This window comes from Fimicolochytrium jonesii, assembly GCF_025526975.1.
Source record: "Fimicolochytrium jonesii strain JEL569 chromosome Unknown EV422scaffold_17, whole genome shotgun sequence".
Classification (NCBI taxonomy): Eukaryota; Fungi; Chytridiomycota; class Chytridiomycetes; order Spizellomycetales; family Powellomycetaceae; genus Fimicolochytrium; species Fimicolochytrium jonesii.
Genome location: NW_026515684.1, coordinates 49,903 through 77,600, shown reverse-complemented (window position 1 = coordinate 77,600; position 27,698 = coordinate 49,903). Strand labels below are relative to the sequence as shown.

Here is a 27,698-nt window from a genome sequence, read left to right as displayed (position 1 = left end):
AGTCGGGACGCCTCTTTAATCTTGCAAAACTGTCAATGTTCAGGCACGTGACTCCAAATTGCGAGTTGTATTTAATGAAATAATTCTTTTCTTCGGTCTATCAAATCGACTACAATGCGCTATATACCCATGGCGTTGCGATGCATCTCAGGTCTGTATGGGACGCCTACAAAACGTCGGTTCAAACCTCCGTCCCTCCTCCCTCTCGGCTCCTGCCCTCAGACGTAATACATCGCCCACTTGGCACGATCAGCCTCGCTGTCAAATTCGGGTACGAACTCGACCCTTTTGATCTCGTCGAAGCCTTCCGTCTCGCTAGGAGGTTGATAGCGTGCCCAGAAGGAATTGAAAGCGATGCCCGGTAACTTGTGCACCTGCGGCTGACCAGAGGTATCTTTCGACGAGGATTTGTCGTTCTTGCGACTTGCCGCCGAGAACGGCTTGGGGATACCTCGTGGGTCAATCCAGTTCCCGTCCCGGTCACGGTTGCCCATATACGTTCGGAACTCATTGTTGTGTGCACAGACTTGGGCGTCAGCTAGGAAGTGGAAACATCGGAGGGGTATCTTGTCCTTGCCAAGCCTGCGCGCACATTTGTCCGCCAATTGGAAGTATAACTTGCGCGTGGCAGGGTCCGGGTTGGTGTTGTCCACGATGACGGATTTCCCCGCGAGCAGAGACTCTTCGGCGACTTTAATGCACTTATCGCGCGTCTTGAGTGTGTCTTGGTTGACCTGCACGTATCCGTGCGGAACGAGGTGACGCTTCGCGAAGGTGGACTTGCCCGATGCGGGGCAACCGACAAAGACGATAATCTCGGGTTGCGATTCAGGAGGGGCCACTAATGGGGTATCTGTTGGGGTATACAGCGGTTTGCCGGCCTGGTTCTCGAGAAACACTTTCGGATCAAACGGTGGAATGGGCGCATGGTGAGAATGGTGTTTGGTAGGTAAATTGGCGGCTTCCAGCGCGGCCAAGGTGGTGAAGTGGAAAAAGGCATCCGGGGTATAGAACTTGCATCCCACGTTCAGCGCAAACTTGTGATCTGTATCGGCGAAGTCCTTTTTCACTCCTGGTTTGTGTCCGGCAAAGCGGCCCGCCGCGTCGCCTACGTAAAAGCTGGCATTTCGGTCTATGACAATGCCGCCGTTGTATTTGCTTTCAAAAACGTCCCACATTCCCGGCCGAGGCTTTCTGTTCCAGTCATCACCCGTCGCTCCAAACACGATGATAGATGGAGCCGCCACCCCAGCTCTCTCACAATGCTTTTGAGTGGCATTGATCACGTTCTCGATACGTCCCATGAAAGATGCCTTCCTCGCGTTGCTCCTTGCGTCACCACCATTGAGTCCGTTTTGATTTGAAAAGATGACCACCCGGTACCCTTGATTTTGACACATGAAAAAGCGATCGGGTATCGAAGTGGAGAAAAATTTCCAGTCGTCTGCTCCTTTGGGATGGACATGGGAACCCTTCACGTTCGATATCGTTCCGTCAAAGTCGAAGCTGGCCACGCGTTTCGAAGGAATCTGTTGCTTGTAGGTTGCGACGAGAATACTGCCTTCTTGCGACCACTTGACCGGTGCAATGGACGTGAATGGTGTACCTCCTATTGTCATGACGTCCTTTGACTTCTTCGCGAAGAAAGGATGGACTGACTTTGACTGTGCAGATGGAGGCGAGTTGGACTCGATTACCGACACAGAGGTTTCCAGAGTGACGGTCGTCGTGGTTGAGATAGTGGTAGACGAGCCGTCGACCTTGCTGTTGACACTTTGGTCTTCGTGGTCGATCTTCCTCTTCTTCGTTGGGGACGAGGGCCCTTGGGGCTGAGAGTATACCGTCGTGACAGAAACTTGACTGGAATGGCCGTCCTCCACGTGAACAATATCCGTCTCTTGAGAGTCGGCAGCAGCCAGGGCCTTCGCTCTGCGCTTCGTCATTGTATGAAGGCGACTGCAGATCTATACTGTACTTAGTTGCGCAAGCCTTTCTGATCACGCGGGCCATTTGCGGCCAAGAACACATTCCAAGTCTTCGAAGTTGATTCCAAGTGAACGCGTCGAGAAAAGGCGAACCCGATTTTCCCACGACTTCCCTTTCCATTCAAAGTGTTCCCATCGTCGATCCAAAGAACGATGAACTGGACAACAGGCTCTCGAAGCACAGTGAAGAAGAACCTTCAAAGACAAAAGGTAAGCTTGCGAACTCTCTCCTTGGCCGCGTCACGTATCGCCATCTTACTGTCTCTGTGACCCAACAGCAACAGCAGTTCTTTCAAAAGCAACGACAACAAACGACGATCACGGGCGTGGACTTTGCGGCGCCCGGGAGAGCCTGGGCGATAGTTGCAGGGAAGGAAAGAAAGGATTCGAAATGTGCACATGGATCGAATCCTACGTCGAAGAGCAATGCGGACCCGCAGGTTTCGTTGGACCTCATAAACCTTCTCGGATTATCCCCAAGTAAAGTCGATGGAAGCGGCTGAAGAACTGGTGTGAAAACAGAAGATCTTACACGTCCTTCTTGCAGAGGCGGCGGGCACAGGTGGCAAGAACCATTCGCGTCGAGCCGCTGTGACCACGCCATCCCGTGCCTCGACACCGCTCACGTTCCACACGCCGACGGAACGATCGATGGAAAGAGCAGATTCGTCGAGGGGAAACCAAAATCCTACAAGCATGGGAGCTGGAAGCAATGCGGACCTGTCACCTCGAAGCCTACCAGAATCAACGTCTTCCAAAGGCCGAACGGCGGATTGGGACGCGTTTCTCACTTCTGAGCACAGGCTCAAGGGGTCGGAGGAAGTTGTGCAGAAAGAGGCAAGCTCTGAAACGCCGGGACAGATCGAAGATGAAGAATCAGAGGAGTTGTCCATGTCATCCTCTCCGAAGGACGTTCAGAAAACGTTAACCCCTCACACCGCTATGGAACATGTCGAATTTACAAACTTCTTGAAAGAACCATCCATCAATTGGCAGCAATGTTCCTCTCCGGACACCTTGTCGTCCATTGCATCATTCACTGGGATTTCGAAACATGCGTCTCAGAATTGGAACGACTTCCTCGCTTCTCCTCTCGGGATAATAATGAAACGCAAAGGCTTTGGTTTTGATGGTAAGATGCCTCTCATTATGGTATGCGAATCAGAGATTTTTGGGAAATTACCGTCTTGACTGAATCCCAGATGAAAGCTCAAACGCTGGTAGCGACCTCAATGAGATAAGCGCCTCCAAACGCCCCGGGAAGCAATGTTGTGGACAGGACCATTTGGGAAGTAAAATTCTGGATACGCTTCAGCGTCAGGGCGAAGCGATCCAGTCGGTGGCTGCGGAGATCAACAAATTGGCGAGCACCGTGGCCCATCTGGAAGAAGTTGCTCAGGAATGGTTGGGTCGCTACGAAGCAGCCACCACCAGCAAACTTGACGTTCATAGTCTCCGCGTAGACCATGCTGAGGCCCCACAGTCACCTGTACATTCCATTACAAGTCTAGCAGGCGTACGTTCATAGAAGATAGGATCATATTTCAAAGAATATTACAATGCGTGTGAGGGCGGCAAGTACGTCCTACGTATTGAGTGTGGGCACTTCGCTCAAGAATCAATGCAGCTTTGGGGCCCCAACGGATGCAAGGCAAGACGAACGTGGGCAAGAAGCCCACCGCGAAAAAACAACACAAAAACTACAAAACACATCGCAACGTCGAAAGGAACCCCGCGGAGGATCGCTTTCCTCCTCCCATGCTCAGGCGGTTTCCCGTCCTTCATTCGGCTCGAAGCCGCTTGTGTGCACTTTCCCCAACGTCTTCATCATCCTCGTTCTGCTCGTTGGCGCCTCCCCTGCCCTCACCACCAGCGAAGATTGTGCGTACAAACTCCAAGAGAGAGCCCTCATCTTCAACTTGACCGTCTTTGTACGAAGTGGCTCTATCATCGTCCGCATCGCCACGAGGTTCATTCTTGATGGAGATATGCGATTTCCTGTCGTGTTCATTTTGGCGGTATCCGTCAGCGGCCCTGCCGAACGAAACCTCATTGTTGGTTTGACGTTGACCGCCGTTCTGCAACGGTCTACCGTCGTCCTCACGTTGGCGTTTAGTGCCGTTCGATTGCCCTTCGGATAGGTCTCCAAAGTTTTCGCCTTCGTGCTCGGTGACCTCACCAGACTCTGGCATAGTGCTTGCGAGGATCGCGTCGGCCAGGGACGAGGCTGCTTGGCTATCGAGGACGAGTTCTGATCCGTTGATTGAAGCCTCATCCGAGAGCCGTTCGCGGCCAGTGTCGGGAGTGCGAGAACTACCCCCACGCGAGTATCCTCCCCTCCTATCGTACCCGCCACGACCTCTATTGCTCCAGTGCCCCTGGTGTTGGTTCCACTGGATGCGCTCATCGCGCCTTCTGATGTTGTCAGGCGCCTGGTTCTGCACGCCAGGGAGTTCGGATTCACTTAGACGTCGCACTGGAAGCAACTCTCCGTCGTCCACATCGTCCGCAACAGTGCCACTCGCTCGGCTTTGCGGTCGGAGGTCAGTTCTCCTCTCAATAACAACGGTGCTCGTCGATCGACCGGGTTCGCCGCGCCTGTCCACAGAAGTTGAATGGTCAGAGGAAATCGAGCTCCTGTATTTCGTGTTGGTGGATCGACTCCAGTTGCTATCCTGAGGTCGGCTCGAGGAGTGGCTGTGGTCTGTCGACGAACGATGGCTGGTCCCGTTCCAAGAGCTGTCAGGCATGCCTCTCGGGTTTCTGTCGTAAGTGCTCGAAGCCTTCCTCTGAACATCGGCCACACGCCGCTTCTCCCTCTCCCACAACTCTTGGCACCTCTCTTTGCGATCAGACGCCCTGGCCACGTCCTCTTTCGTGTCCGAGAGCAGCCGTCCCAGCTCATCCAACTTGGCGGTGAGAACGTTGATTTCCGTTTTTGTTGTCGTATATTTCATGTCCAGAAGCGTGTATTCGTGTTCTGCGTCCAGATACTCCTTCTCCAAGCGCTTGAGCAGGGAGCTGTCAGAGTGGCGACGTTGCGGAGACATCGATCGCGAATAATGGGCTGAACGCGGCGGAGATCGTCTTTCGTCGGACCTCAACGTCTGTCTCCCACGATCGGACGATCCCACCCTTTCATCCGATCGATAGTCCCCCGAATATCTATCAAAGCTGGAAGTGTTCGCACTGGAGTGAAGGGAGCTTCGGCTGTCATACCGCCCGGCCGACGTCCTATGATCAGTTCCCACAGATTGGCGGGAGCCTGTGTAACTGTAGCCGTAGCTTGTCTTGGATGGGTATCTCTCATGGGTATTGTCGCTCGAGCGGTTGCCGGAATCCAACACGCTGCTGCCCGAAGTCTTTTTCTCATAATGGTAGCTTCCGCGAGTGTGTTCGCTCCGGCCTTGTTGAGTTTGATTATATCCATACCGGTCTCTTTGATCTGAGCTTCGTGGAGCTGGATTTTCCAAGCGTCGGACGGGCAAGTCAATACCCTCCTGAGACTGATCGCTCCTCTCTTCCGGCTTCTGCTGGGCGGAAGCGGGACGCGACGGCTGAGAATACTCTCGTTGCCCAGTTCCTGAGTAGTTACGGCGATCCACGGAAGTGTACCCTTTACCGCCGTCTTCGAGGCGTTCGTCGCTTCCGTCGGGAAACGGTCGTGAGTGATAGCGCTGTTCTGTCACCATCGCGTCCTGTCCTCCTTGAGTGGGAGATTGGTGTTCGCTGAGATTTTCCATCCTGATGAGTGACTTCGTTCAGCAAGATCCGGGACGCAGAGTCCTAAGCTTGCGAAGGCCCTCCGAGATGAGTCTGCGAGATGTATTTAGGAGCCGGCGCTTGCTCGGTTGATTTTGGTTGTGCAGGGAGCTGATGGCCAGCATCCTCTTAGATCGTGAGGACCTTCTCAATCTCGTGGATCCGTTGGAGCACGTGACCCGGCCGTATATTATTTCACTGTGTCGATCAACTGTCGTCCAGGCCTGCAACTTGCAACGATGTCCAGTGTTGGCACTCCAACTCCGTCCCGCGAGACATAGTACCTGTACGTAGGCAAACGCATAGCTGAGCGGCCGAGACTGCGATAGTGCAGATACACTCTTCTCTGGCCGAGGGCAACCCAAGGTAGCATCTTCCTTCAGCGACCTCTGGCAAAAACAAAGTGTCGCTTGCACTCGTCAAGGGAACGAGTTCGATTTGAGCACCGGACGCTTCACCCTCAAGCTGTCGCGGCAGAGTACGAACGAAGTGGCGTTTCTTCTTGCGGCTGGCGAGTGTGGACACATCGGTCCCACATCGTCGCTCCAAAGCGTGGCAAGTGGCGGTGGAGCTGAATCCTGATCACTCTCGAACTTATCGCCCGATCGGTATACTCGGGGGAACGAAAGCTATCGTAGGTATCAACCTGTACCATTTTCCTTTGCTGCGCAACTAGAGCACAGCGGCAGACACTTCGGCCCTGGTAGCAACGATACGAGCAACCGCCCAGCGTGGAGGCAGGGGGGGACCAGAGGTCGCAGTGAAAGCTGTCATTTTGTTCGCTTTTTCGCGCGTTACTGTCACTCTCACACAACGCGTTGAACATCAAAGCTTTCCAGTTCTCCTGCTCATCAACTCATCAGTGCTTTCCCTCTGGATTCTGCTATTCACAGATGATTCAAGAACATCTCGCTGCGGACGAAGAGAAAACGGAGCTATCAGATCAGGTTCGCATATCCATTTGACACCGATCTTGGGGAACCTATCGACGAACAAAAGTACTTACAACATATTCGCAGAGTCCATCCGAGGACGGTGAAGAGTCTGGCAAAGTGAATGGTCGGAAGCGTAAAACCCGAACGTCGTACAACCCGTCGATGGAGGACATCAGTGAGGATGAGTCACAGAATCCTTCCCCGACCAAACGAACCCGGGGAAAAACCCAAGATGCCCAGGGCTCAAACTCGCCTGCCAGACGATCGGGACGAAATAGCGGCAAAACTGTGCAGGCAGACGGTGCTCCAGAACAGGACGAGGCGGACGACCTGATGGAAGTTGGTGACGATGGTTCGAAAGAAAATATCGCAACACCCAAAGAGGAGGACGCCAATGGCAAGGATACAAAAACAGACGAGGCAGTCAAGACGGAGTTACCAAAGGCGGCGAGCGGAACTTCAGCAACACCGGCACCCAGAGGGCGGGGTCGACCATCTAAAGGGTCTGACACGCCCCGAGACACCCTGGGAGTGAAGAATGTGGACGAGGAGGAGAACGAAACGGAGTGGGATGAGAAAGGAGAACTCAAGATCACAAAAGATGGCGAATTACTGGGCGGGCGGGAATACAAGATCAAATCGTTCATCCTGCCTCGCCACCCAAAGCGCCGTTACATGCTCACAGTCGACATCTCAAAGGGCTTACAGTATCGTGACACTTATATCTTCTTCTTGAAGAATCCACACATCACCCGTATCCAGGGTGACGAAAAGGACAAAGCATTTTTGGAAGAGCATGGGATCCTGCCGGGCCAGCTTCGTCGCCGTCCCGTCTCCATCGCTAGTGCTCGTAGCATCTTCCGCGCTTTTGGACATAAGTGTATCAAAAGGGGCAAACCAGTGAGGGATGACTATTGGGTTGGAGATCAAGAGGAACCCCCAGATGAACCCGAACCTGAGGAGCCGGAGGACACCCCGCTACCACCGAGGAGATCCGATTCTCGATTTGCGCAGCCCATGCCTCGCGAGTCTACACTGCGTCGGCAGATGCATCGAATGACACATGAGGAACGAGAGCGGCTGATGCCGTTTTCCACGGGCAATCGCATTCTGATTCCTGCGCTTGCTGTTGGTGATGAGCAGCTGTATAAGCGCGCGGCGTCCGCGGCTGATTTCAACCGCCGGCTCCGTTTACAGAGGTCCACAAGCTTCTTCGACACCCACACGAATATTGAGCAGATGCCATCTCTGTCTCAACCGCAGTCAATATCTGTCGAGATGAAAGTCGGGTCGATAGCGGACATTGCTCGCGGGAATGGCCTCTCGATAGTACAGAATACGGACCCCACCGATTCTGATTGGGTACGTGTGGAAATACCTCCAGAGGACGAATTATACCCAATAGCTATTATTCCAGGACAATATCAAGGAGCATTCCCAGTGTAAGTGCGCACACGCTATAGACGTATAGGCAAACAATGCATCGGCTGATTAGCCCAAATCAGAGCTCGGAACAGATTCTCCGCAAGCGATGTTGTTCCCGCGGATCCGACTCCAGCTGCAGCGCCCAACGTGAAAGATATAACCCGCGCTTCAACACCAGCACCGGTAGCCCTGCCACTCCCACAATCGGCCTCCAAAGCAGCTGCATCGGTAGGTCAACATATCATGAAGCGCCAATAGCTTTTTCCGTAATGCCTGTTCCTAACGTGGTTCTTTGAACCATAGCCTGCGTACGCGATTCCCAAGGTGCGACATGCGGAATATACCTGCGGGGAAATTACTCGCACAGGGTTGCCTTGTAAGCGTGTAGTATTCACCGCTAATGAGAAGTGCCTATACCATGCGAAAGCGGTACGTTGTCGTCCTATTCGGTCTACTTGCTGATGTACCAGTAGTCTAACTGTGTGCCTATATCGCAGGTGGACGTTCCGGCAGTGGACCCCAATGCATGCGTTCACTGCCACAGCATAACGCCCAGCCCGGCCCAACCCACCACCAAACCGCTCCCTAACATCTTACTCAGCTGCGCTAGCTGCAAAACGAAGCATCATCCATCATGCATCGATTTTGACGACGCGGTCCTGATTAATAAGGTGCAAACATATTCGTGGCATTGCAGCGATTGCAAGACGTGCGTCAAGTGTCATAAAGCGGGCGATGATAGCCGGTTGTTGTTCTGTGATACCTGTGACCGGGGATATCATACGTTTTGCTTGGAGCCGCCGTTGGATGAAGCGCCGGAAGGTATGTTTGAAGCGCATAGGATCGATTTTATACTTGGTGACGTTGCACCCATCTCACAGACCTTTCACATTTACAGGCACATGGCTGTGTCCGCTCTGCGCTGTTTGCGCATCATGCGCGACCACCAAAGCCACCGACTGGAAGCACGCCATCATCCCACCCGAACCCGAGAAGAAGTCAACATCGTACGGCACATACCTCTGCACATACTGCCCAGATTGCTACCGTCAATTCGAAGCCAGCATGTTCTGCCCGGTATGCATGGGTATGTATAAAGAAGACGAGGAGGCTGCGATGGTTTGCTGTGATGCATGTGATAGGTAAATGTCCGTCGTTTATGGGCGATCCGTTGGAACAGGTTATACAGATTACTAACGCTGTCTATCACAGATGGATCCATGTAGCATGTGACGCGACCTTAACATCAGCGCAGTATGAGAAATTAGTGGAAGACTCGGACAGCAAGTATACATGCCTGCTTTGCGACGATACCAAGATCGAGACGTTGCGGACTCAGGATAGTGAAACCCCTGTCACTGGCGACGGGGTGAAAGTGGAGAGGAAGGTGATTGAGTTCGATAGGAAGAAGATGGTTGTGCCCATTGTTGGGAAAGAGAAGAAGAGGAAATTGAAGTCATGAGCTGGAGGATTGGCCTTTGGTCAAGAGTACGGGTATTCGGTTGTGGATAGTGGATTCCCATTGGGCATACTCCGACGGTTTCGAATAGGAGTAAAACTTCTCGCTGCAGATATATGTCAGCAACACATGACCGCAATCTGCTGTTCATTCCACGTCCCAGACTTTTTTTGATATTCTTCGTCGTACTTCATACATTAGCTCACATGAAGGCACGAGAAAAAAGAGCGAGGCAGTCCATGCATTGTCCTGTCAAAGGGGGCCGTGGATACCCATGCATCGGAGTGTGTCGGAAGCCGCCATTGCATATGCGAATGACTGATTTCTGTGGCGCTTGCCACGATGGAGGGGAGATTGACGGGTTTTTTTTTCTCGGATTTGGATTTGAAATGTTGTTGGGCCACATCATCATGCACGCACGCGCGACTCTTCTGATTGACGAGTGAGGGCAGGAAAAAACCAGGTCCTAATAAGAACGCAAAGAAGGCAGGGTCTTGCCCCCAAAGCGATATCTTATCTATTAAAAGCGACTCCGACTCCGGCAGAGCATTGGTATATATCCGGTTCAGCTACCCTCCGCAACCCCACCTCCTCTACCCCACATTGAAAGCTAGTCGGCAATAGAGTCGAGCCTGGGATTTTTTGCGCATTAAACCAGCTTCAGCTTCGCCACAATGGGTTTACTATCACTGGGAACCCCTCTTCCGTGGGAAGAAGCCCGCAAGCACGCCGACCATGTGCGGAAACACGGCATTATCCAGTTCCTGAACATCTGGAACCGAATAAAGACGCGAAGAAAGGACCACCTACTATGGGGTGACGAGGTACTGCGAAGAGGTTGCGGGCTTTCGCCCATGCGATCTTGCGAAGCATCCCGTCAATGCAACCGAAGCTGACCTGCTTCGGGGCATATAGATCGAATACGTCGTTGTGCACTACGACGAAGAGAACAAGCAACCGCGAGTGTCGTTGAGAGCCCACGATGTTTTGGAGAAACTGCAAGCGCTGGAGATGGATGCCATAGCGAAAGGGTGTGTTGAGGACGGGGCGCAGACATGTATTCAGCTGGGAAAAGTCTCTTAACATCATTTGCGTCTCTAGTGAAGTCTTCGAGAGTTCGTGGAAGCCAGAATACGGACGATACATGTTGGAAGGCACACCTGGGCTTCCGTATGGCTACACGCTGGAGGACACTCTGGCTGTCGAAGAGAGCATGCGACGAAGGTGATTATCATCTGATGTGCGACAACTTGGCGCATCGAAACTGACGTCCCCCAATCCCCAGGCGAGAGTTGGCTACATCGCTGTTGCCACCCAATGAAGCCGTCTTGACAATGACAAACTTCCCATTGCTTGGTTCTTGTGGGTTCACAGAGCCATCTGCGACGGCGACACCAGACTCTGGCCCAAGCATGAGTCTGTTCATTCCGAGCGAAGCTATCAACCCACACGCTCGGTTTCCCACATTGACTGCGAACATCCGGGAGCGTCGTGGATCAAAAGTCTCCATCAACATGCCCATCTTCAAGGATAAGAACACCCCGTCACCATGGAAGGAGCCAGCTCCTTCTTGTTTGGCTAGAAGCTCCACCAAGTCTTTGTCTACAGCTGTTGCCGCCGGATGCTCAAATGGAGAAGTGAAGGCGACTGAGCAGGCTGCAAAGTCTCTTGATCAAGAGCATCTTCCCTCTTTGCCAGACTTGGTCCCCGACGCACTTCCTGATCACATTTACATGGATGCCATGTGCTTCGGTATGGGATGTTGCTGTTTGCAAGTCACATTCCAGGCTTGCTCAGTGGAGGAAGCTCGATTGCTGTATGATCAGCTGGCTGTCGTGACACCCATCATGATGGCGCTATCGGCAGGAGCACCCATCTTCCGTGGGTATCTAGCCGATGTGGATTGCCGATGGAACGTCATTTCAGGAAGTGTTGATGACCGGACGGTGGAGGAACGTGGACTGAAGCCTTTGGACCACTCTCGATTCCGCATCCAAAAGTCCCGATACGACTCGATATCCAATTATTTATCGCCTGGGCCTAACTACTCTGGCGGGTGCAGTCTTTCTCCAGACCTCGCCAAGATCCCAGTAGAGCAATTATCCTCCATCCCGTCGAAAGGCATGGAGTTCTACAAGGATCAGTACAACGACCTCAACTGCCCGTACGACCCAAAGATATACGAGCAACTGCGCGAAGGCGGAGTGGACGATTTGCTTGCCAAGCATTACGCACACTTATTCATTCGCGACCCGCTCGTCGTTTTCAAGGAACTCCTGGATCAAAATGACGAACTCAGCTCCGATCACTTTGAGAACATCCAATCCACGAACTGGCAAACGATGAGGTTCAAGCCGCCACCACCTTCAGCTCCACATATCGGGTGGCGTGTGGAATTCAGGAGTATGGAAATCCAGCTAACGGATACGGAGAATGCAGCTTTCGCCGTTTTCGTTGTTCTGCTGGTCAGGGCTATCCTGAGCTTCGATCTGAATCTCTACATTCCTCTGAGCAAGGTGCGTTATCAGGCGCATATGAGGGCGAATATCAGACAGCTCAACTCACATATTCCATGTCCTTAGGTCGATGAGAATATGCAACGAGCACACTCCCGCGATGCTGTCCATCGCGAGAAATTCTGGTTCAGACGCCAAGTCGTCGGAGATCCTCAGCGCAAGCTGTCGGAACTTGGATGCAAGTGCAAAGGCTCGACCAACCAGACGGTCGCCCAAGCCATCCACGGTGAAGGATACGTTAATGGAGTTGCGAACAGGGATGACCCAGATGCTTTCGATGAGATGACCCTTGATGAGATTATGAACGGCAAGGTATGTACCGCACTGATTCCGTTCATGCATCCAATGTCACGAAGGGAAGACTTACATCTCCTTCCCACAAAGCCATCGACCAACTTCCTCGGTCTCGTGAACCTCGTCCGCCGGTACCTCAAAACCCACAGCGAGGCAATCAAGGAGGAGACGCGCGCCAAACTCGACACATACGTCGACATCGTGTCGCGCAAAGCATCAGGAGACCTTCAAACGGGGGCCACGTGGTTGCGCAATTTCGTGACGTCTCACCCGGAATACAAGCAGGATTCCGTGGTTAGCAAGAAGATTGCGTACGATCTTTGCAAGGCGGTCGAAGGACTTGCTGGTAAGAAGGTCAAGGGTCTCAACTGTTGAGCCTTCGGCTGGATTGGACCGCGTTGCGAAAGGATGTGCTCCAATAAGCGTCGACCGCATGATCTCGGACAGACCATCGACTAGCATCGCATCTTCGCACAGCAAGGACTGGGACCTTTCCACCTCACTTTTCCCAACCATGTAGTAATGGTTCCGGTCTACGCTTTAGGATAGGATTCCGCACGCAGCATACCATTTACTTAGGGTCTCCCCTTCCACCTTCATTTATTACGCTTCTCAAGGCTACTTCATTCGCGTCATTGACACCATGGGGGAGTTCGAGACAGCCAGTACCGCACGATTCTCTCTACGTAGGTCTTCATTTCGCCTTTACATAATATGGATATGCTTCGCTATGGGCCGACGTCCCTATTTCGTTGCCCCCGATGAGTTCATGGGATCTGTGCTATTGCTCCGTATGATATACGCGGGATAAATCCATCCCTGCATCCCTGCGACGTTGGCTGCGGTGCAGTGCGTCCGATAACGTCAATGCCGCTCTCACGCTACATGAGATCGTCCTCAACCATATACAGAAATCGCCCTTCAAATTCTTTCAATCCCGCTCATTCCTCATCAGTAATCAGGACCCGCTTTCCGGGATAGATCGCAACCACACGATTGCCGGAGATCTCCAGCGCCGCCTTGTTTCCTCCATACACGCTCGAGATCCCAACATCGACAACGTGGACCTGGATAGTGTATGGTGGAACCGAGGTCAGTTGTGGGATCACATCAAGGAAGTGGTTTTTCCTTCGCCTCACCTTGTTGTTACACCGTGAAAGGATCTCCCCTGTTAGTTGTGGTGTGTGGCCGATGACCATCCGCGTGGCCTAATAAAATGAAGGACTGTTGTTAAGACCGTCCAACGCAGGCAGGTAACCGGACCCATGAGCGCCAAAACGTACATTGACCATGCCCAAAGCGGTATCAAGCGTGTCGCAGACCACCTTCTCATCGTCGTTAGCGTACCCGCGGTACCAAAGCGGCCCGTCGCCTTGAAATAGCTTCACGCCCCAGAGCTCATGTGGGGTTCTAGTGGTAAGAGCTGTTCGGGCGGCTTTGTTGAGGGCGTCAATCCCTTGTGCGGCCCATGTGGGATGGAGACTGCGAGAGGGGGCACATGTTAGATGGCATAAGCGGGGAGAACAAATGGCGGAATCGAGAAGTTGCGCTTGACTCACCCGCCGTGAAGGAACACTGTCCCGTTGACGATAGCTGTGATATCCCACGTCCGCAAATACCTCCCCAGCCATCCTGAGAATGTCCAACCAAGGCGGCCTTTAGCAATCCGACCTCATGCCCCCTATGATCCACGACATAACGCGTCCGTCCATACGACACCCACCATCCTTGCTCCACGCCTCTTTCCTCTGAGGCATGCCTCCAAAGCTCTCCACGTCCTCGTTCGCTACATATCTGAAATCCTCCATCATATTCATCACCTCATGGTTCCCCAACAGCGGCACGACCCTCCCGCCAGCCTCAGCGGCCTGCTTCGTCAGTCGGCGGATGAAGACGTACAACTTCATCGTGTCCGGCCCGCGATCGACGATGTCACCCGTCTGCACGAGGATGGATTTGTTGCCTACCCAGTTCCCATCTGTGTCTGCTAGACCCGCCATTTGAAAGACGGAGAGTGCGTTTGGGTAGTCGCCGTGCAGATCTCCGATTGCGACGATACGGTCGGTCAGAATGGGAGCGCCTGGCGTCGTGACAGCCGCTGACGGGGCGGCTTCCGCCGATGTCGATTGCGTCGTTCTGAAGATGTCGTCTTCTGCGTACTCCTTCTTTATCTTCCAAACAAGATAGGAGACGAGAAAAACGAAGAAAAGAACTGAGAAAGGGTTCGGAACGGGCCAGCCGTTTCGCCTTGCGGCGGGTTCTGGGGCGTCTGCCGGCGTTGGCGCGGCTGCGGGATTGAGAGCCTTTGCGCCCTGCCGGCGGCGTCGTTTCTCTGCCCTATCGGTGGCCGGTGTATCCGCCATTGTATGTGTGTGTGTGTGAAGGATCTTCGATTGCGCTGGACGCCTGGGTCTGCTGGATCATGGTCCATGGAGTCTCCAACGGCAGCGGCGACGCGTTTGTCACAACACGTTCAAACCCCTCTCCTCCCACGCTCGTGCTTTCTCTCCTTCCTGAGAAGTGTTGTTTGCCTCATCAGTCGCCGGAACGAAACATACCCTCCGCACTCAAACCTCTGCGAACACTGCGAACACCGACCGTCGTTACCTGAGTCCCACGCGAAGACCATGCCCAAAAGAGCCAATTCTCCAACCTCCATCTACACAAACCTGCGAGAAGACATCAGTAGCGAAGACGAAGATGGCGGAGTTCCAAGCTCACCGCCCGCGAACTCCAACGCCAACAGCAACAGAAGCAGCGCCAATCACGCTACCACTCGTCAGCCAAACGGCATAACCAGCGCCACTGCCCGCAGCGTGTCGATAGCCGGCGAAAACGAAGGCCTGTTACGACAACGTCCCAATGGTGCGAGCAACACCAACTCACCGGATATTAGCCCCTCGGCCTCTGCCTCATCCTCTCGAGTCGGATCGGCATCTGATCTTTCGTCCGCAGTAGTAACACCCGGAGGAACGCGACACCCAACACTGTTGCGGAAAATGTCGAGCTATTCGCTGTCAGCTATTCGCAACATGAAGCGACGCGTATCGCTCACACCAACGTCGAGGGAGAACGGGATAGTGCTCATCGTGGGGTTCATCCTGGCGACGATAGTGATGTACCTCGTGTGGGAATCGTTTGGGGCTAAACATGTGGTGTATAGGGTGGTGAGGGGGAAGGATCGGGTGCTGTGGAGGCAGAAAGAATGTGGTGGAGACGATAATCCTTGTGAAAATGAAGGGGAGACATGAGAACCGCTCCAGAGCCGGAATGCGGCAAGCCTTTTTTGGGTGTTTTTTGGGAATCAAAATATCGAGCATCATACAATGTGAACTCTTGTAAAATCATTGGGGAAGGCGAGGTGATGCTTCGCTCGAATAAGTGGTATCCGTTGTGATGTTCATGTCTAGGTCGTGCCGGTCGACGGGATTCTCACGCGTGGCGGCGCGTCTGAAGGAACCGGCGGCCTGCTTGTTCGCCGAGTTGGCAGTGGACATTTCGCAGTTCGCAGTTCGCAATTCATACCCGAACAGAGGACGGCTTCTCTTAAAAGACCACTATATATCATATAGGTTTCGGACCGTTTTGTCTTGTAGCTAGCGACACGGTCAAACTTAGAAGTTCCGTGCGGTTTAGAGCTCTGGATAACGGTCTGAATACTATAGAAACGAAGCAATCGAATCTTATTCCATAGAGGGAGAAGGGAGCTGGAGAAGGGAATCGGAGAACGGAATCATAACAACAAATGTCGAAACGAAACTATGCCGCGATGGAGAGCGAGATTTCTCCATATAAGGCATTTTCCATGCCGCCTCTCGACGCGGACTTGAAGCGGTCGGTCGGGCCACACAGCAAGGAAACAGTGGCATACTTCTTCCACGAGGAGGCAGGGAGTTACCATTACGGGTACGAGAGAGCGCGGGAAGGGATCATCAGGATTAGCATCGCTGATATTGCGTTTCTTTGACCAAAGGGAGGGACATCCAATGAAACCAGCGCGATTATCCTTAACACACAACCTGGTCGTGTCCTACGGGCTGGAGAAGAAGATGCTGAATTTCAGGGCGAGGAATGCGTCTGAAGAGGAGATCAAGTACTTCCATTCGGCGGACTATGTGGAGTTTCTCAGGAGGTGCGGTGAATGTAGTATGCACCCGATCGGATGTTCGCGGCGGACTGACCTCTTCCCAAACATGCAGAGTAACGCCAGATAACTTTTACATGTACGAGCAATGCCTGCGTCGCTACAACGTCGGGGTCGAAGATTGTCCGGTGTTCGACGGCCTATGGGACTTCTGCTCGATGTATTCAGGCGCGTCAATAGACGCTGCGCGGAAGTTGGTCGCGGGAACGGCGGATATTGCGGTCAACTGGTCGGGCGGCTTGCATCATGCGAAGAAGTGGGAGGCGTCGGGGTTCTGTTATGTGAATGATATTGTTTTGGGGATATGTGAATTGCTGAGGTGAGTCGAGGGATGTTCGAGACTATCGACTAGAGTTGGTGGAGCTGAACATCATCTCAACCACCTACAATAGGGAGTTCCCACGCGTCCTCTACGTCGACATTGACGTCCACCACGGCGACGGCGTTCAAGAAGCCTTCTACCGCTCCAACCGCGTCATGACCGTCTCCTTCCACCGCTACGACGGCCACTTCTTCCCCGGCACAGGCTCAATAGAAGAAAAAGGCTGCGCGGCAGGACGCAACTACGCCGTCAACGTACCCCTCACCGAATTTATCAACGACGAATCCTACGCATACATCTTTCGTAGCGTCATGACCGACGTGATGACTATGTTTAGGCCAGGCGCCGTGGTCCTCCAATGCGGGGCGGACTCATTAGCTTCTGATCGGCTGGGCTCGTTCAACCTCAGTATCCGCGGACACGGCGAATGCGTCAAATTCATGAAATCGTTCAAAGTCCCCATGCTTGTCCTCGGCGGCGGCGGGTACACCATCCGCAACGTGGCACGGGCATGGACGTACGAGACCAGCGTGCTCACCGACACCGACCTCGAGAACGAATTGCCGGGCAACTTGTACATGAGCTACTATGGGCCGGATTACCAGCTGCATGCGCCAATTGTAGATCCGAATGCGGAGGATACGAATACGAGGCAGAAGTTGGATGGGATTAGGGAGAAGGTTAGGGAGTATTTGAGGGAAATTGAGCATGCGCCGAGTGTGCAGATGGATGTGATTCCGCCGGGGTTGGATAAGTTGTATGATGTCGACGGACGGCAGGTATGGCGGGATGAGTGCGCATTGGTAACGGCGGTGGTTGGATTTCGAAATGACAACCATGCTTTTCCCCGCATCAGGCCGACGACGCAGAAGACACATACGCCGACGTCCGCGACTACTCAGGCATATTCGCCGACACATCACGCAACAAGCAGAAACATACCGCAGACGAACGTGATTACTACGATGGGGACCGTGATCATGATCGCGACGGGGACGACAGTGGCGATGAGGATCTCGAGATATGACGTCCATCTTTCTCACGTAGCATCGCGGGCTACGGTGCGACGTCACTTGCAGGATAAATGAAGAGGGGATGTGTTGAATCAGTCAATTTTGCAGATATTATGTACATAGTTTTCATGCATATAGCGAAGCGGTGGAAAGTAGGAAGGAAGGGCCGGCGAGTCTCGGATGTTATTCATCACGCAAATCACAGTTTGGGTGCAAACTTCTTTTCGGCCTCCTCTTGCTTGTGGTGCTTCTCTCTGAGGGCCTGTACTTTGCGGAGCTCGTTCTTAGCGATTTGGATCGTGTGAACTTCGTCTGGGCCTGTGATGGAGATTGAGGAACGGTCAGTGAGGGTTAGGATTGGCGTGGATTGAAATGCCAGCCAGCGTATCACTATCAGTCCTCACCATCTGCTATCCTCAATGTCCGGGTGGTAGCGTACATCCAAGCCAATGGGAAATCCTGTCCCACACCTCCAGCTCCATGTGCCTGAATAGCACGGTCGATCACCCGCGTGGTCATGCTGGGCACAATCACCTTAGCCATAGCAATCTCGTTCATAGCCGCCTTTGGGCCATGCAAATCCATGGTATGTGCCGCCTGCAGCACCAGCAATCGCGCCTGGTCGATCTCCATCCTACTCTGTGCGATATCAAAGGACTGTTTGCCGTGTTGGGAAAGGGTCTTGCCAAACGCCTTGCGAGCAGGGTCGGTGATGCGCAACAAGTGGAACTCGAGGGCGCGTTCGGCGACGCCAATGTTTCGCATGCAGTGGTGGATCCGACCAGGACCCAGACGGCCCTGGATGATCTCAAACCCGCGACCTTCGCCCAACACCATATTCTCGAGAGGGACACGCACATCCTTGAATACCATCTCCATGTGTCCGTGCGGGGCATCGTCGTAGCCGAACACCGTCATGGGCCTGACGATAGTCACACCGGGAGTGTTGGCGGGTACGATGATGACGCTCTGCTGCTTGTGCTTGTTGTTGTTATCCGGGTCGTTCTTACCCATGACGAGGTAGACAGCGCAGCGAGGATCGCCGGCTCCTGAGATCCACCATTTGCGGCCGTTGACGACGTACTCGTTGCCCTGCCTGACGATGGACGTCTCGATATTCGTCGCATCAGATGATGCCACTGCCGGCTCCGTCATTGCGAACGCTGAGCGGATCTTCCCTTCCATCAAGGGCACCAGCCATCGCTTCTTTTGCTCGGCAGACCCATATTTCGCAAACACCTCCATGTTGCCCGTGTCTGGCGCGCCGCAGTTGCACGCCTCAGGAGCCGTGTGCGACCGGCCCATGACCTCACAGAGCACGCCATATTCGAGGTTGGTCAAACCGGGACTTTCGGGGTAGTAGCTAGGAAGGAAGAGGTTCCACAGTCCCAGAGACTTTGCTCGGCTCTTCAGATGCTCCAGCAGGGGTGGGATGACTTTCCACCTGTCCGCCGATCCTTCCTTTCCGCGGCTGGAGAGGTAGACTTCGTCTGCAGGGATGCATTCGAACTTCGCAACGGAAGTACGGTGTGAGTTCACATTTCCCTTCGGTCTCGCTCTCAATCACACCAGTTTCCAAGCCAATCGTACTGTACCTCGACAAAGTCCTCCAAGATCTTCTTGAGCTTCTGGGCGCGGTCCCCTAGCTGGAAAAACGTTGTCGCGGACATGGCCAGTGTATTCGTGCGAAGGAACGGGAATTCAGAACCGCTACACCAGGTTTGACTTGAGAATGCCAGCAAGGCAAAGGGTGACCCAGCTGGTCTTTTAAGTACATGCAGTAGGTCTGTTTATGCTGGGCCTGTCAAAGCGGGCGGAAGTCGCGTTGCGTTTCTGGACCGCGGAAGAGAGACCAAGAAGACGCGGCCGTCCCACAAGAGGCTCCAGCTGATGTGACGTTTCACATGAAGGGCCGCCATGACACACAGTCCGCCTTCGCTGCGGGGGCGCTGGCGGATTTATCGACGCTCAGCTCTCCTTCGACGTACCCTGACTGCCTCTTGACTTGCAAAGCTTGGACTTCGTCACTTCGGCAGGAGTACCACCCACAATGTACATAAGGTATAGGTTCACATTCTGTGGAAGGAGGGAGTGCGGTCGCAATTTGCTGGGATGGCTCATATATCGCAATGCCCACACCCCGCTGTGCTCATCAGCTGGCTGTCGTGGGAGCAACGGTACTCATCATAAGTGAGAGAGGCACTTTCAATGTCATCACACTTGTTGTGGGTATGAGGATGCGGACGCCGGTATACCTGACAAACGCAGCGAATTCCCGGATGACATGGCGCAAGTGCAATCATGGAAGAACATGGTTCCGCCGTCACAAGGAAGGGGACACCACACCCTTTGCCATTACTGTTACCGTGGGGACCACTTTGACGTCAATGTCAACCTCAACAATGTTGATGAGGATGACCTCTGGGTCTCCACCTCTTGATGTACCGAACGCCAGCCTAAGATTGGCAGCAAACGGAGCCTTCACAATTGTGGCATCTGCCCCAACTGGCGGAACCCAGGTACTCCCACCAAGTACTCCCACCATCCTTGTTCACGGCCTCCCTTTCCCCGGTGGCACCCCGAGTGAGCTTGGAGTCTGGGACAGTAGAGAAAGAGTATGCGTAGGGCATCTTGGACATCTTGAAATATGCATGACAAGCGCCCCAGTCCTTACGAAAATAGGGAATCGGTATGCGAGTTACGGAGAGACGAGCGACAGGCAGGGTCGAGGTACTCACAGTTATTAGTGCCTGGGCAAAGTCTGTTCGAACTTCGCGCACGTGAACAAGGCACAAGCCAGAGCCCCCGTCTCTTCGTCACCGCGTCCAGCCCACGTTTTCAGTTTGGGAACATTTGACCATGGGCAGCACTCCACAGCTGCTCGTACAGTACAGTAGACCTCGTCCTTACTAGGACTCCCAGTACAGTAAGATCAGGACTCCCAAGACGTTGAGCGACGTCCTTCTAGGTCGCTATATCTACAGTAGACGCCATTGGGCGGAAAAAGACCCAAGTCCACCGCCAGGATGCACAGTTCTCGGAGATCATCGTCAACTCGCTTCCGAATAGCATTACTCCTTCTGGGTCTCCTCTATTGCATCATCCCAGTATTCGCCTACGACGACAGCCTGTATACGGATGATACACCGCAATGTTGGGGGATGTGGGGCGCCCCTGGCGATAACCATAATGGAACGATAACTGTCAAGTTCAACGACATACCAAATGGAGAAACATTTGCCCTCCTTGTCTACGAGTATCAAAGCGATGCGATACAGCTGGACGAGACGGGGCGGGGGTTATGGTGTGGGAAGAATGCGATTGACCAAGGGCTGTGCGTAGAGGCGGACCGCGAAAAATGGCTGGTAAAGAATGACGCCAAGAACTACGTGAACGAGCTTTACGTCGTTAATGCGACGGAGCCGGCGAAGACATCGGAGCCGTTCGTCTATCAAGTGCCCCGTACCGGGTTCTATTGCGTAATGGCACAGTCCACGGAGGATCGCGATCACGTTTTTGTTCTGGGAATCACATTGCAATCCGCTGTGGGTGCACTGCCGGGCGTCGAATATCCAAAGCTTCCAGTAAGCCACTCTTCCCATCTGACGGGTCCTTCGAAGTTTACCATTTGCTAACAACCAAATGCGTATCCAAAGTTCTATGGTGTGCTGAGTATCGTGTATCTCTTCATCGGGGTTGCATGGATGCTGCTTTCATTCTGGAATTGGCGAGATCTGCTGCCGGTCCAGCACTACATCTCGGGTGTCACTATCTTCCTGACGCTCGAGATGGCTTTCAACTATGTATGTCGGGACTGCAGACCTACTGCAGAACTCCCAAATGGAAGCCTTCGGCATGACGGCGCTGATCTCGCTTACAATCTTTAGGGCTTTTTCGAGGATTACAACAGGCTGGGACGAAGCTGTGAGTTCGCAATGGCTGAACGCATTGGTCGATTGATATAATTCTAACTCCCCCTGCAGCGGCCGGTCTCTTGGTTGCCTCTGTGATACTGAACGCTGGACGTAATAGTATCTCTTTCTTCATGCTCCTGATTGGTAAGTGGGAACTTAAACGCCATACCGGCTGTAAAATGCGTAGACTGAGCTCTCGCCTTCCCCAGTTGCACTCGGCTACGGAGTGGTGAGACCGACTCTAGGCAGTACCATGAAGAAGTGCATCTACTTCACCATCGTGCACTTCGTATGCGGAGTGATTTATGCCACCAGCTCCTTGGTCGTGCGGGACGTGACCATCTGGGTGCTCTTGTTCTGCGTCATGCCCCTATCGACAACGATGACCGTCTTTTACTTCTGGACGCTGAATGGTATGCGAGATTTGTTAGGACGAAGGCTGGGAGATGCGAGCACTCAACCTCAGCAATCGTATTATAGCGATCACCCGGACAATGGAACATCTGGAAACGAGGAGGCAGAATGTGAAGCTGCAGATGTATCGAAGTAAGTTGGTGTATGCCTACTAGAGACCGGGCCTTGCGATGGGATCACTTTGCTTACTGTTTTGGCCCTTAACAGCACTCTGGAGGATACTAGCGTGCTCGATAGGAGTGATCCTCATTATGTTCATCGTAGACACGGTACGAATCATTAACCAAAGGCGCCTCCGATCCATCAGCAACCAGCGCTAACGTTTTACGCTCCAGATATTCTTCTTGAACAGCGACAGTCTCTCTTGGATGGCCAAACACTGGCAAGTCCGGTGGTTCATGCTAGACGGCTGGACGAACCTCCTCTATCTTAGCGTCTTCCTCGGTCTCTGCATCCTATGGCGGCCCACGGAGAACAACCAGAGATACGGGCTAGATGAGTTAGCGCAAGACGACTACGAGTCAGATTTCAGGATAGCCGGCGACGGGCCTGTCGCGGGACAGAACCTGAATCTGAGAAAGGTCCCGCCAGTGGCGAGGGATGAGGAGGAGGGAGGGTTTGGAGGCGGGGCGTTTGATGACGAGGATGAGGATGATATACTGGCGGGAGAGATATTAGAGGACGGGGATGATGAGGACATCATGAACTGGGTGGAAGAAAATGTGCCGGATTCACCGAAGCGGTCATCGCCAGAGCATAATCGGCAAACGCCGAGGAGAGGGGATGACAAGATGCAATAGCGCGTACAAATGGGATATCATAATGGCAGGTTTCTTGCATGATGCAGGTCACATTAGCACCGTGATCCAACATGCGCTGTGCAACTTTTGAAGTGGCAGACTGTGGACTTGCACGGACATTTTACCGCGGACCTGCTGTACTGTAAAATCATGGACGTGCGGCCGTCGGCCAGCGTCAACCTTTGAGTATGCCGCGGCAGCGGTTGGCGATGAAGCACATGTCAGGGTCGACGCCGATCGACGCGTGACCTCCAAGATTCAGAAAGCGACCCCACCTGCGCATCCGCGTCTCGCTGCTTTCGCTGCAGGGGCTTCTCATAAACGGCGTGGGAAAACTCGACGCCGCACTCAAGAGATCATACATACTTCCTACACGCCTTGCACGACGATAACCATCACCTCTATATCCTCAAGAACTCAGAAGGAAGCATAGCGAAAATGGCCCCTACAAAGGAACTGAAGGAGTTCAGCGTCCAAGATGTCGCTTCGCATAACACGGAAGAATCGCTGTGGATCATCATCGACGGCGTGGTCTACGATGTGAGTTCCAATTTGGGAAATTCTACCGTCACTCAGTCGTATTCATACTGACGACATGCTGCGCTCCCTTACCAGCTGACCCGCTTCGCTGATCTTCACCCCGGCGGTTTGACTGTGCTGTTGGACGTCGCTGGGAAAGACGCCACGCGTGAGTTTATAGTGCGTTGTTCCAAGTTTTGCCAGTCTTCTTTTGCTCATGCCGTTTGTGTTCCTCAGAGGAGTTCTATGGTCTTCATCGTCAAGCGGTTCTCACGCGACTCGGCCCGAAGTATGAGATCGGCCGCATCGCTGGCCACAAGCAGAAGATCGCTATGGCCAAGCCAGGTGCGTTGGGTGGCGGATTAGGGAAGTTTGTCCATCAACGTCCGGTCTTAAAATCCTTATCTCACCACAGGCGACATCAGCAAAGTCCCATATGCCGAGCCCGTTGCATGGCAAGGATTCTACTCTCCATACTACACGGAGTCCCATTTCAAGTTCCGTGCCGCCCTCCGCAAGTTCTTCGACGAAGAGATCCTGCCCGACGCACCGATGAAGGAGGAAGCCGGTGAAGCCGCGGATGATGAGACTTTTGCGAAGTTGGGCGCCGCTGGCATCCTTGCGTGCCGTATGGGTCCCGGCCCGCACTTGAAGGGCTTCAACCTACCGGGAGGAGTCAAGCCGGAGGAGTTCGACTACTTCCACGAGCAGATCGCGCATGAGGAGGCCGGTGGTGTCGGTCTTCCTGGATACCAGGACTCTCTCGGCACGGGAATGGTCATTGGACTGCCTCCTGTCATGCACTTTGCCAGGAAAGAGGTCAAGGAAAAGGTCGTCAGGGAGGTCCTCACCGGGAAGAAGCGAATCTGTCTGGCTATCACGGAAGCCACCGCTGGAAGTGATGTGGCGGCGATCGCAACAACGGCAAGGAAGTCTCCTTGTGGAAAGTTCTACATCGGTAAGACAATCGCCCGAGGTGTTGCATGTTCTTCCAGATGGCAAATGACTTACGCGGTATCCTCTAGTCAACGGAACCAAAAAGTGGATTACCAATGGAAAACAATCGGACTACTTCTCGACAGCCGTACGCACCGGCGACGGACCTGGTGGAATCTCCATGCTTTTGATTGAGCGAAGGTACAATCTCCCTCCCTTCATCATTCGTTTTCATCGGGTACTAAAATCTCTTCCATTCATAGTGAGGGAGTGGAAACGAAGCAAATCAAGACGTCTTACTCAGCCGCGGCAGGTACTGCGTACATCACATTTGAGAACGTAAAGGTCCCGGTCGAGAACCTTCTCGGCAAGGAGGGTGGAGGATTCCAAGTCATCATGTTCAACTTCAACCACGAGCGTTGGTTCATCGTCGCTGGCGTGACCCGGGGCATGCGTATGGTAGTCGAAGAGTGCTTCAAGTGGACTCAGCAGCGTATGGTGTTCGGCAAGCCTCTCATTGAGCAGCCTGTCATCAGGGCAAAACTTGCAAAGATGGTTCGTACTCAACCTACCACCTTACTTGTTTTTGAAGTATGCCTTCTTACTGACACGTCAAACAGATTTCCGAAGTAGAGTCGGTACACCATTGGCTCGAGAACATGACATACCAGATGACAAAGATGGACTATAAGGAGGCATCAGTGAAGCTTGGAGGACCCATCGCCCTGCTCAAGCTGCGGTGTACCCGCGTCGCCACCGACATCTCTGACGAAGGCTGCCAGATCTTCGGAGGACGCGCCATCACAAAGGTATGCCCTGGATGTGGGTCGAGCGTCTGAAAGCATCGCTAACTGGAGTTCTTTAACAATTCAGACTGGAATGGGAAGGTTGATGGAGGGTTTCCAACGGACCTTCAAGTTTGCTTCTATCTTGGGGGGAAGTGAAGAGATTATGGCTGATCTGGGTGTACGTCAAGCAATGCGCTTCTACCCTACAGACGCCAAGCTTTAGATAGGTGTCTTCGCCGTGTGTCTGTGAGAATGTGGGCGACGGGGACTTACCTTTTGAGCTTGAGCGAATAAATAAGTAGAGTTGTCAACATGAGCCAGCATTCATGTTTGTATTTGATTTCTATCGCGGTGCTTTGCATATACTTGATGGAGTTGTCGTTACCAGATTTCCAGGCCATTAACTTTCGGAGAAATGATGCAGAGAATGGATTGCGATTCATGAAAGCATAAATAGGCGAGATTTGTTTCGTGCAGGCCTGAATTTCCGGAGAACGCACCCCGAGCGGCCCCGGTTCTCGACCTGTTGCTTCTTTTTCAGATTTGTGCCAGCCTTGATTGAGGGTTTCTTCTTTCTAGACGGGTTCGAATTGAGGTTTTGGAGATGAACAGTGCTTTTAAATTACATATGCTAAATTTACATCGGGATCAGGGTGAACGGCCTGGAATTATTCAAGTCTACGTAACTAGGCACTACTTTTTGGCCTCCTGCCGTTTCTGAAACTTGGCAAGGGCAGCTTCCTTCCCTTTCCCTTTAGCAGCCGGCTTTCCTTTCCCCTCTCCACCAGCCCCAGCACCGGCACCAGCCGCATCCTTGCCCTTGCCTTTTTTGACTGGCTTGGGGCCCCTCTTTTTGTTCGGTTGTTGATCCGCCGGCGAGGTTGACGGCGCCTCCTTCCTCTTCTTTAGATTCTTCACAACTTTCGATGTATCATCGTCCTTCGGCGTGTCCTTCGCATCGCCAAAGGAGACGGTAACAGTTGGCTTGGCGGTGGTCGGGTCGTCATAGTCTGATTCCGCTTCCGACCGGTTGCCGTCTGCTGCCTGATCAGCGCTTGCTTTACTTGCTTGTGATGCGGTTCCTCGACGAGTAGGTTCAGCAGGGGACGCGATTGTGAGACACGTGAGGCGGGACCGTGCGGCGATGTACTCCCCGATAGGCGTGGCTTCCGGGAGATTCAATCGTGCGGTCACTTTTATTGTGGTGGAAGACTCTTCGGTGGTCGAGTGTTTGATGGCGGGTAACTGGGTGCGAACATTGGCGAGATCCCATACTCTCACCCCACCATCCGACGAACAGGACACGACGTAAGTGGTGGCCTCGGCGTCTCCGGCGACGTACGCGTCAATATCTTTAATACGGTTCCCATGGCCACTGTTCCATCGGAAAAGCGGCGTGCCGGTCGGAGCGTACACGCCTAAGGACCTATCCTCGCTTCCCGTTACAATCACCTCCAACGTCTCGGTAGGCTTTTCCGGATTCCGTATCGTGGTAAACACGATCGCATTTATCCTCCCCACACTCTCAACCTTTCCGACCAGTTCGGCGTCCTCCACGGCGTGCACGTGGACCAAATTGCCCATCAAGATGGCGTAATGCGAGCCACTTGGGCTCCATTTGACCCGGTCCCCAACTTTCGGCAATTTCATCGAGTAGGCGCAAGCGCCTTTCGCTAGATCCCAGCATTTCATCGTCCCGTCCCCACCGACACTCAACAGCACTTTCCCGGAAGGATGCACATCGATCCAGTTCACGGCACGTTTGTGCCCATCGAGCGTCTTTAGCACCTCCCAATCGCTCGTCCTCACAATCGCAATAGTGCCGTCCTCGCTGGCTGTAAACAAGTGCGTCTTTTTGTAGAATTGTAAACTGGTAGTGGTCCCCGAATGGTGCATGAGTGTTCCGACTTCTTTTCGAATGCGGAGGTCGTAGAGCTTGATGTGTTCGTCGGTGGAGCCCGTGGCGAGGAAGCGGTTGGAGGCAGCGGCTGCTTTTATACACGAAATGTGTGCGGGATAGATGAAGACTGGTGTCACGGTGACGGTGTTCACTGAGCTATCTGCCTCAGCCGACTGCTTCTGTACGTCGCAACCGTAGAGCAGACGCTCGTAGGTTCCCACTATTATGCGGAATAGGTGAGGGGCGTCGGTGGTCATTCTCTTGAAACTGTGGCAATCTGGGAGGAGGGAACGCAGGTGTTAGCAAATAACCACCGATAAGAGCGCGGCCGACGGCTACCATACGTACCTTTCGGATATGTGCTTCACGGCGTCTTGTATATATATACCATGTTTTTCGCAAGGAATCCCAGTTATGTGAACGTCGAAAAAACAAGACGAAAACCGTGCAGACAAGCTCAAAATCTATTATCTAAAGCGGGACCTCAGAGTCTCAGACGCACGAGGCAGGTGACACAAGGTCGCACAGGACATGGACATCTCGCTCTGCTCTTCCTTCCTCTCCACTTTTTT

At 53.3% G+C, this 27,698-nt stretch overlaps 12 protein-coding genes across 12 annotated transcripts; 7 read left to right on the top strand and 5 right to left on the bottom strand.

The window, feature by feature from the left end:
- Positions 1–51: 51 nt before the first annotated feature.
- Positions 52–2,041, bottom strand: EV422DRAFT_534321 (polynucleotide kinase 3 phosphatase-domain-containing protein). Its single transcript, XM_053070662.1, has one exon. The coding sequence runs from the start codon at positions 1,941–1,943 to the stop codon at positions 219–221; it is 1,725 nt and encodes a 574-aa protein (XP_052924201.1). The 5' UTR covers positions 1,944–2,041; the 3' UTR covers positions 52–218.
- Positions 2,042–3,523, top strand: EV422DRAFT_534320 (uncharacterized protein). The gene is made up of 3 exons (XM_053070661.1): positions 2,042–2,195; positions 2,264–2,465; positions 2,533–3,523. Exons 1-3 carry the CDS (start codon positions 2,139–2,141, stop codon positions 3,174–3,176), a joined length of 903 nt encoding a protein of 300 aa, XP_052924200.1. The 5' UTR covers positions 2,042–2,138; the 3' UTR covers positions 3,177–3,523.
- On the bottom strand, positions 3,524–5,922 carry EV422DRAFT_534317 (uncharacterized protein). Its single transcript, XM_053070660.1, has one exon. The coding sequence runs from the start codon at positions 5,726–5,728 to the stop codon at positions 3,767–3,769; it is 1,962 nt and encodes a 653-aa protein (XP_052924199.1). The 5' UTR covers positions 5,729–5,922; the 3' UTR covers positions 3,524–3,766.
- Positions 5,923–6,750: 828 nt separating this feature from the next.
- EV422DRAFT_107538 (chromatin remodelling complex Rsc7/Swp82 subunit-domain-containing protein) lies at positions 6,751–9,829 on the top strand. The gene is made up of 6 exons (XM_053064568.1): positions 6,751–8,124; positions 8,188–8,335; positions 8,411–8,536; positions 8,605–8,929; positions 9,006–9,249; positions 9,320–9,829. The coding sequence occupies exons 1-6, from the start codon at positions 6,845–6,847 to the stop codon at positions 9,567–9,569; spliced, it is 2,373 nt and encodes a 790-aa protein (XP_052924198.1). The 5' UTR covers positions 6,751–6,844; the 3' UTR covers positions 9,570–9,829.
- A 150-nt stretch (positions 9,830–9,979) lies between these two features.
- EV422DRAFT_107472 (glutamate-cysteine ligase-domain-containing protein) lies at positions 9,980–13,168 on the top strand. The gene is made up of 6 exons (XM_053064567.1): positions 9,980–10,390; positions 10,482–10,597; positions 10,668–10,790; positions 10,852–12,082; positions 12,149–12,394; positions 12,467–13,168. The coding sequence occupies exons 1-6, from the start codon at positions 10,241–10,243 to the stop codon at positions 12,749–12,751; spliced, it is 2,151 nt and encodes a 716-aa protein (XP_052924197.1). The 5' UTR covers positions 9,980–10,240; the 3' UTR covers positions 12,752–13,168.
- An 84-nt stretch (positions 13,169–13,252) lies between these two features.
- On the bottom strand, positions 13,253–14,844 carry EV422DRAFT_107467 (Metallo-dependent phosphatase-like protein). Its single transcript, XM_053064566.1, has 5 exons — positions 14,100–14,844; positions 13,936–14,008; positions 13,660–13,858; positions 13,516–13,584; positions 13,253–13,443 (listed from the first exon to the last, which is right to left on the bottom strand). Exons 1-5 carry the CDS (start codon positions 14,737–14,739, stop codon positions 13,318–13,320), a joined length of 1,107 nt encoding a protein of 368 aa, XP_052924196.1. The 5' UTR covers positions 14,740–14,844; the 3' UTR covers positions 13,253–13,317.
- On the top strand, positions 14,816–15,709 carry EV422DRAFT_534312 (uncharacterized protein). Its single transcript, XM_053070659.1, has one exon. It carries the CDS (start codon positions 15,004–15,006, stop codon positions 15,625–15,627), a length of 624 nt encoding a protein of 207 aa, XP_052924195.1. The 5' UTR covers positions 14,816–15,003; the 3' UTR covers positions 15,628–15,709.
- A 412-nt stretch (positions 15,710–16,121) lies between these two features.
- Positions 16,122–17,869, top strand: EV422DRAFT_568749 (uncharacterized protein; the record flags this gene model as incomplete). The annotated part of the gene is made up of 5 exons (XM_053072680.1): positions 16,122–16,282; positions 16,350–16,508; positions 16,576–16,839; positions 16,913–17,621; positions 17,699–17,869. The coding sequence occupies 5 exons, from the start codon at positions 16,122–16,124 to the stop codon at positions 17,867–17,869; spliced, it is 1,464 nt and encodes a 487-aa protein (XP_052924194.1).
- A 185-nt stretch (positions 17,870–18,054) lies between these two features.
- Positions 18,055–19,525, bottom strand: EV422DRAFT_507403 (acyl-CoA dehydrogenase/oxidase; the record flags this gene model as incomplete). The annotated part of the gene is made up of 3 exons (XM_053068660.1): positions 18,055–18,173; positions 18,260–19,364; positions 19,451–19,525. 3 exons carry the CDS (start codon positions 19,523–19,525, stop codon positions 18,055–18,057), a joined length of 1,299 nt encoding a protein of 432 aa, XP_052924193.1.
- A 1,272-nt stretch (positions 19,526–20,797) lies between these two features.
- EV422DRAFT_107315 (lung seven transmembrane receptor-domain-containing protein) lies at positions 20,798–23,179 on the top strand. The gene is made up of 8 exons (XM_053064564.1): positions 20,798–21,439; positions 21,512–21,658; positions 21,743–21,779; positions 21,839–21,913; positions 21,979–22,182; positions 22,250–22,315; positions 22,391–22,452; positions 22,519–23,179. The coding sequence occupies exons 1-8, from the start codon at positions 20,882–20,884 to the stop codon at positions 22,981–22,983; spliced, it is 1,614 nt and encodes a 537-aa protein (XP_052924192.1). The 5' UTR covers positions 20,798–20,881; the 3' UTR covers positions 22,984–23,179.
- Positions 23,180–23,215: 36 nt separating this feature from the next.
- EV422DRAFT_534308 (acyl-CoA dehydrogenase/oxidase) lies at positions 23,216–25,657 on the top strand. Its single transcript, XM_053070658.1, has 8 exons — positions 23,216–23,523; positions 23,599–23,671; positions 23,740–23,847; positions 23,918–24,460; positions 24,528–24,639; positions 24,702–24,993; positions 25,059–25,247; positions 25,312–25,657. The coding sequence occupies exons 1-8, from the start codon at positions 23,422–23,424 to the stop codon at positions 25,447–25,449; spliced, it is 1,557 nt and encodes a 518-aa protein (XP_052924191.1). The 5' UTR covers positions 23,216–23,421; the 3' UTR covers positions 25,450–25,657.
- Positions 25,658–25,795: 138 nt separating this feature from the next.
- Positions 25,796–27,562, bottom strand: EV422DRAFT_579389 (WD40-repeat-containing domain protein). Its single transcript, XM_053073316.1, has 2 exons — positions 27,475–27,562; positions 25,796–27,403 (listed from the first exon to the last, which is right to left on the bottom strand). Exon 2 carries the CDS (start codon positions 27,381–27,383, stop codon positions 25,920–25,922), a length of 1,464 nt encoding a protein of 487 aa, XP_052924190.1. The 5' UTR covers positions 27,384–27,403; positions 27,475–27,562; the 3' UTR covers positions 25,796–25,919.
- Between the last annotated feature and the right edge of the window lie 136 nt (positions 27,563–27,698).